Source organism: Salvia miltiorrhiza, chromosome 7 (assembly GCF_028751815.1).
Source record: "Salvia miltiorrhiza cultivar Shanhuang (shh) chromosome 7, IMPLAD_Smil_shh, whole genome shotgun sequence".
NCBI classification, from domain to species: domain Eukaryota; kingdom Viridiplantae; phylum Streptophyta; class Magnoliopsida; order Lamiales; family Lamiaceae; genus Salvia; species Salvia miltiorrhiza.
Genome location: NC_080393.1, coordinates 26,061,873 through 26,069,710, shown reverse-complemented (window position 1 = coordinate 26,069,710; position 7,838 = coordinate 26,061,873). Strand labels below are relative to the sequence as shown.

Below are 7,838 nucleotides of genomic sequence, written 5' to 3'. Positions count from 1 at the left end.
CATGCTGAATGTGTGAGTACATGTGTAATTCTCAAAGAGAGAAAAGAGTGCCAAGAAAAGCGTGAGTTAAGCGTAGCCATTGGTGTAGGAGCTCGAAGCTCATGTGTTGTATTGTTTCTTTCTCCGGTGATAATAAAAGTGATCTATGTTCTTCTCCGTCGAACTACGTAATCATCGAGTTCTCTATTTTCTTGTCTGTGTTCTTCAAGTGCTATTTCGATCGTGAAATCAACAATGATGAATATCCATATTGATTAGTTCTAGGTTACCTCAGAATATGTGGTGGTGGGGGTGGGGAGGGGAACTGTTCTATCAGCAAATTATATCCTTAATAAAATTCCATTCAAGGAAGGGACGTCACTTCTTATGAGCTATGGAAAGGAATGAAGCCTTCATATAAATATATAAAAATGTGGGATGCTTGGCTAAAGTGCAAGTGCCTCCACCCAAACAAGTTACAATTGGTTCTATAACAATTGATTGTATCTTTATTGGGCATGCACTCAATCGCAATGCACATCATTTTCTAGTCCACAAGTCTGATATATCTACAATGATTGTGGGAATGACGATCGAATCATTCCTTGTAAAGACAAATACAATGAAGAAGCTAGTACTACCAATAGTACTAGAGAAGAAGCTACGGGTTCTTATCCTATTGAAATAGTATCCAAATTGCGACCGAGTTCTGATCCCGAAGTATTACAATCGAGACGTAGCAAGAGAGGTAGGATTGCAAAGGTCTTTGATCCAGAATACATCGCCTTTACGTTAGATGAAGAGGCAAAGTCTATTAAAGTGGCATTTCTACCTGATGGATTGATTCCATTATGCAAAACCACACTTCGGTGTTGGTTGATTTACCAGAAGGTTGTAAGCCTTTAGAATAAAAATGGATCCTTAAAAGAAAATATAAAGCAGATGGATCAATTGACAAATACAAAGCGTGCTTAGTCGTTAAAGGCTTTAAGAAGCATAAGGGTACGGTTTTTTCAATGCCTATTCGCATGTGATGAGGATTACCTCCATTCAGGTGTTTCTCGCGATTTTTGCTTTGCACAATCTTGAGATTCACCAAATAGATGTTAAGACTGTGTTCTTAAATGGTGAACTAGAAGAAAAAGTCTATATGGAGCAACCTAAAGGGTTTGTAGTATCTGGTTAAGAGAAAAGTGTGTGCAAACTAGTAAAATCCCTATATGGGCTAAAACAAGCGTCGTTACAATGGCACTTGAAATTTGACAATGTCATGTTGTCAAATAATTTCAAAATCAACGAAAGTGATAAATATACTTACATCAAGAGCACGAATAATGGTTATGTTATAGTGTGTCTTTATGTAGATGACATGTTAATGGACAATAACAATCGTATAATTGTTGATACGAAGAACATATTATATATAAAAAAAATGGTATGAAAGATATGGGGCTGGCTGATGTGATCTTTGGAATGAAAATTCTAAGAACAACAGATGAAATTATTTTATCACAATTTCATTACATTGAGAAGGTGTTCAAGAAGTTTAATGCGTTTGATAAAGCGCCGATAAAAACCCTATTCAAGCTCAATGTCCACTTGAAGAAAAATATTGGTGAGCCCAGTGGCGGAGCCAGGAATTAATTTGGGAGGGGGTTGAACTTGTACAAGGGCCCCAGAATTTTTTTTTGGACATTCCATATATTTAAGACATTTTTTTATTAAAAGACGAGCATAATAGTAATAATAAAGAACAACATTTTCAAAGATTATATAGTTTCAATACATTACAAATTGTTTTGGGCATTCTGTATTTATACGGCATTTTTTATTAAAAGACGAGCATAATAGTAATAATAAAGAACAACATTTTCATAGATTATATAGTTTCAATATATTAAAAATAAATTTCAATACATTACAAACTTTTTTTTTTCATTTCGTAAATTTTAGGCATTTTTTTATTGAAATACAAGCATAATAGCAATAATAACGAACAATATTTTCATAGATTATATAGTTTCAATAAATTACAAGCTAGAATCAATAATAATAAAAGACAAGTATAGTAATAATAGCAAACAAGTTTTTTTTGGGCATTCCATACATTTTAGGCATTTTCTATTAAAGGACAAGCATAATAATAATAATAATAATAATAATAATAATAATAATAATAATAATAATAATAATAATAATAATAATAATAATAATAATAATAATAATAATAATAATGTATAATATTTTTATAGATTATATAGTTTTAAATAACATAATTATCCTTAAATTAATTATATATGGAAGAATATAACAAGCAAATCAACTTTTGTAAAACAAATTTCATTTATAATATAGACATATATCTATATATTAAAAAAAATTCAAATTTTGGGAGTGGGCTTCTGCCCCCCCCCCCCCCCCCCCCCCCCCAGCCCCCTGGCTCCGCCCCTGGGTGAGCCTGTTGCACATGAAGAATATGGGTGAGCATGGTTAATAGAAAAATATGTGCAAACTAGTAAAGTTCCTATATGGATTTAAACAAGCATCGCTACAATGACACATTAATTTGACAATGTCATGTTGTCAAATGGTTTCAAAATCAACGAATGTGATAAACATGTTTACATCAAGAGCACAAATAACGGCTATATTATAGTGTGTCTTTATGTAGATGACATGTTGATGGACAATAACAATCGTATAATTGTTGATACAGAGTACATGTTAAAAGGAAATTTTGACATGAAAGATATATGGCTGACTAATGTGATCCTTGGAATGAAAATTCTAAGAACAACTGATGAAATTATCTTGTCACAATCTCATTACATTGAGAAGGTGCTCAAGAAGTTTAATGTGTTTGATAAAACGCCGATAAAAACCCCATTAGAACTGAATGTTCACTTGAAGAAAAATATGGGTGAGCCTGTTGCACAGGAAGAATATGCAAGAGCCATCGAGTGCTTAATATACATTACAAATTACACTCGACCTGATCTTGGACGTCTGGTGAATAAATTGAGTTGTTATACAAGCCATACTCTATCATTTTTCACTACTTCATTTCATTCTTCTTCATTTTTTTTTAATAAAAAATGTCTTCCTCCGACACTTCATCCAATAATTCAACTAAAATGTTCTCAACAATTAAATTCAATGTTAAAATTAATTAAAAATAATATTAAAACACAAAATTTAAGAGATTATGGAAGATGAAGTCTGAAATAGTGGAACCACTTTTAAGTTTTAAGAGCCCGGATAGGCTGTCCACCGCATATGCTCTAATAAGTGTTAGTGGCAGGCGCAGGTAAGCCAGTTGTAGAGTAAAATAGCACGTAAGCCTTAAGACATGAAGCGCTGGAGGCTCCGAGAAAAGCTCACTCAAAGTCACTTCTTTTCAACTCCCAAGGTCTCTCTTTCTCTCTCTCTCTCTAGATTGGAGAAGCACTGTGTCTGTGTGTGTGCTGGTAGTAGCCATTGTACGCCACTGCGTACTGTACTCACCCAACAACCTGCACTCTTTCAAGGAAAGAAGATCCACTCCATTTGTCCCCTTCCCTCCTATACATTCACACACCCTCCTGTATCTATACATTCATGCTCCTCCGCTCGCCCTGACCGCCCAATGGATCCACAAGGCCCCGCCATGATGAATGAAGGCGGGGTTTATAACTTCGCTGAGATCTGGCCGGCTTTTCAGATGAATGCCGCTGCGACGTCGTATGGATTGGGCTTGGATCCGATGGTGATGGACCAGAGATCGAATCACACTCCACCAAATCACAATTCTAGGAAGCGCCGCGAAGATGATGACTGTGTCAAGGGAGGAGCTTCTACTAGCAATAGCAATGGCAACAGCAATAATACTACTAATAATAATAACAACAATGTTATGGTAATTCTCTTTTTGAAGTGACGGATTCACTTAATTTTCGTAAATAATATTTTATTCATTTGTGCCTAGACGTCTTTACCAGTATGTTTTCCTGTTGGTTTTGATATTGATAACAAGTTCTTGTGTATTCGATAGGTGCTGCTTGCCAGCTTGAACAGTTGATGGTCTAGTGCCATGCGATTTCGAGTTTTTGTAATATAGTAATTAACTTCTTATGATCTGTTTGATAAGGAATTCTTCTTAATTTATGTATAAGTTGTAGCTGTCTGCATATGTCTGTGTTTCTGTGAGTGTGGAGGATATTCAATTTTATGCGTGATTTGATTGTTCTAGATTAATTGTGTGAAAAATTAAAAGGGAGATGTTAATTTAATTTGCTTGAAGTTGTAATTTTGTAAATTGTTGTTGGCACGGAGCAGAGTGAAGGAGATAATAAGAGATTGAAGGCGGTTGGATCCAACCATGCTCCTGAAACTAAAACAGAAGGGGAAGTGAATTCGACTAAGGCGTCAGAAGCACTTGCAAAACCAGCTGATCCATCAAAGCAAGACTACATCCACGTACGAGCAAGAAGAGGTCAAGCTACTGATAGCCACAGTTTAGCTGAAAGGGTAAACCGTAAATGACAAGACGCTGTTTCTTTGAATCTTTCTGAGCTTTTGGGGTTTGGATCGTTTTCAGTTAGAAAATTAAAGAGGAAAAATAAGTCTGTATATTGATTTGTTAGTGTTGATGAATGGTAATTAAGTGATTTTTCTTGTTTTCACCATCCTGTTTGCAGGCTAGGAGAGAAAAGATTAGTGAGAGGATGAGAATTCTTCAAGATTTAGTTCCTGGTTGTAATAAAGTAAGTATCTGTAACTCTTGCACTCTATTCTCTCATAGAGAAATTAGTTGCCCTTGAGCTTATATGGAACTGTTAAGAAACACGAGTCTCTTCTTTTTCTCGTTAAAAAAATTACCCTATATATATGCTAGCAACATTTCTGAGCTTTCGAGGATTTAGGCTTATGGAAAAGATGTTGAGGGCTCTGAGCATTGTTGAAGCTTGTAGTGGAAAGCTTTTTATATGACAAAAACTGATATTTATGCATAATTCTTACAGCTATATTTCTTTATATATCGGACTCTTTCATTACTCGTCCATTATTTTCAAATGACTTGGTTAGGGTAATTGCTGCTCAGTGATCTACTATTTCTTACAAGTCTTCAGCTATCAACTTTCTTTGTACCTTTGTCTTGAGAGTTTGGTGCTGACCTTACATATTCTTTCTTTGACCAAATCATCTGTTCAGTCTCTCATTTCGATTGTTATGTGAATATTTGTTGATTTCTGTTGAGGATAGCCATTGTTAAAGACTTCAGCATTCAAAATATATTTTTCTCATTTTTTTCTGTTTTCTGGCCAGATACTCCTGGAACTTGATACTTTTTTTTTTCTCTAAAAAACTTAGTACTATATGACACCAATTTTTGGTTTCAGGTTATAGGCAAAGCATTAGTGCTCGATGAGATTATAAACTATATCCAATCATTACAACGCCAGGTTGAGGTAGATAACTCTCTCTCTCTCTCTGAAATCCTTTTTGTGTGGACCGTGTGCATGGTGGGTCGGGATGGGGTGGGGGTCTGCATGATTTTTTGTGTTGTACCGTGTACCTTGACTGATCCACTTGGAATATGCTCTAATCAATCTTGACATGTCTCACAGTTTCTGTCGATGAAGCTTGAAGCAGTCAATGCAAGAGTGAGCATTGATGGATACCCTTCAAAAGATGTAAGTGCTTCAAACACAATCACCCCAACTTTTTTGAAAATATTTCAACTTCTTCATTTCTTGAAATTTCAAGCAATTCGACATTTATTCTTCAAGATGATAGATGCTCCCTGGAAAATGTTTCATAAATAAATTTTGATACATGTCTGGGAGATTTTGTTCATAAATCATATTCTGTCGTCTGACTAATAGCTTCTACAGAAGTATGAGTTGGTTGAAAGTGTAATTTTTGGGTAAATATGAGATTTCTACCTTCATTGGCATCTTAGCAGAAGCTTATTAGGGAATTTTCCTAAGGCCTGAAACTGTTTTTTTGAACAAATTAACAGCCAATTCAAAGTTTCATCAACTTCTGGGTATTGTCATTCTTTCTTTCAACATCAACCAGTTTGGACCCTTAGTTTCAAACAAGCTTTATCCTATCCCTACGACGCTACTTGCGACTGAGATGCTCCTTGTAAATTGAATATAAACCTACACCACCATCTCAACTGGTAAGTCACCCACAAAGTGACACGGATGTTAAGAATCTTTAGACGCATCAAGTAGCAGGACCATCTTCTTACTCTACATAATAACATTATCCACGATATTAGAAAGAAACAGTTGAAATCTCACACGACACACAGAATATTCCTACTTTTTAGTACAATACCTTCGCATGTTTTACTGTCATCGCATACAGAAATGTTAACGTTGTAAAATGACGATATTTGTTTTACTTCAATTGGACAGTTCTCTCAGCAAACGTTTGATAGTTCTGGCATGGCATATGGTTCTCAAAGTACAAGAGAATACGGTAGGGGTTCTTCACCAGAATGGCTACACATGCAGATTGGTGGCGGTTTTGAACGATCATCGTGAGAACTCCCATAATTAGCCCAATAAGAGCATTGAAAAGCTGTGCTTCTTCCTCAGCGACTGCAACAGTATACATATTTTCTTGAATCTGAATATAATCTCAGTTCCTATAATCAGGTGTAGATGTGTTTGAGCACGGTGCTATTGAAGATTGTATCCTAACAATCCATGCCCGACATCAGTCTCCTTTTATAGAAGAGCTCCTCCCCATTTATATCCGATTAAGAAGATGATTCATAGAGTATCAATGATATTGTAAAATGCCTGTTCCCAACTTCTAAATTCTTATTCTTGTATTTATCTCTGTCATTGCCATTAAAACTGGGATGTCACAAAGTCGATTGCTTCGTTGAATAAAAGTAAGCTTTGTTGTTACACATATATTCAGAAACATACATACACCAGTTGTTTCTCTGCTTAATTCTTCATTCGAAAACTTTTTCTTGATTCTGCCTAATCAATTGTACAGAAATCTGCCTGCCTGTAACAATAAAGCAAATACACACACAAAAAGTCCTAATTATTATCTAGAGAGCAATTTGCTGGCCCTCCCCTAATGGTGGTTTCATTGATGAACTGCATCTCAACCCAACCACAAATGACATACACATGGGTCCTCTCCTCGAACCACGCGGCCAGGCCCTCCCGCACCATCCCATCGTACTTGAGCTTGAACCGGAGAGGCTTGTGAAACGAGCGGCTCTCCATGAGAGCTGTTGGGACGAAGGAGGCAGGGACAGAAACCGTGGTGGTGTTTATGGTGACATTGAACAACATGTGATCACCAACATCTATGAAGAAGTCACCTGTCCTGGACACCCACAGCAGCTCGTGATCCAAGAAAATCGACATGACAGACGTCTCATGATAGATGCTTCTCTCACCAAGATTGCTGATGTTGAACCTAACATCACATTTCCCAGTCACCTGATCGGGCGCAGCCTGAAACTCGGAGATTGTTAAGGATTTTAGGACAAAGATATGCTGGAATTGCTGGTCTGTGACAATCTGAGTTTGCAGGTAAGGAAAGAATGCAAAGACAACTAGAACTAATGAGATTGTGGCTAAGGCTGTCATGAATATGCGATCCCAGTCTATGACATTGCAAGCAGACTGCATCTGCACGTGGAGATCGCGACACAAGTTTCTAAGCTCGGATTCGGTTGAGGTTGCATGAGCTTGATCCTCCACCTCCAATGAGCTCACCCGGTTGTACCTCTCCGGCCATCTGATACGTCGAGGGGACGTGTTTTCCTCCATGGATCCAAGATGGCACAAGAACAATAAAAAAGTTTGTATTTTGGCAAAATGAAAGAAGCTGCATCT

The 7,838-nt window shown here is 36.6% G+C and overlaps 1 protein-coding gene across 2 annotated transcripts; it reads left to right on the top strand.

The window, feature by feature from the left end:
* The first annotated feature begins 3,270 nt into the window (after positions 1-3,270).
* Positions 3,271-6,889, top strand: LOC130995683 (transcription factor BHLH094-like). 2 transcript variants are annotated; one of them, XM_057921072.1, is made up of 6 exons: positions 3,271-3,874; positions 4,294-4,485; positions 4,656-4,721; positions 5,358-5,426; positions 5,586-5,651; positions 6,387-6,889. In XM_057921072.1, exons 1-6 carry the CDS (start codon positions 3,329-3,331, stop codon positions 6,513-6,515), a joined length of 1,068 nt encoding a protein of 355 aa, XP_057777055.1. In that variant the 5' UTR covers positions 3,271-3,328; the 3' UTR covers positions 6,516-6,889. The 2 variants fall into 2 exon arrangements, with proteins under 2 accessions (XP_057777055.1, XP_057777054.1); XM_057921071.1 differs by having other exon boundaries at positions 3,275-3,874; positions 5,586-6,889.
* Positions 6,890-7,838: the final 949 nt, after the last annotated feature.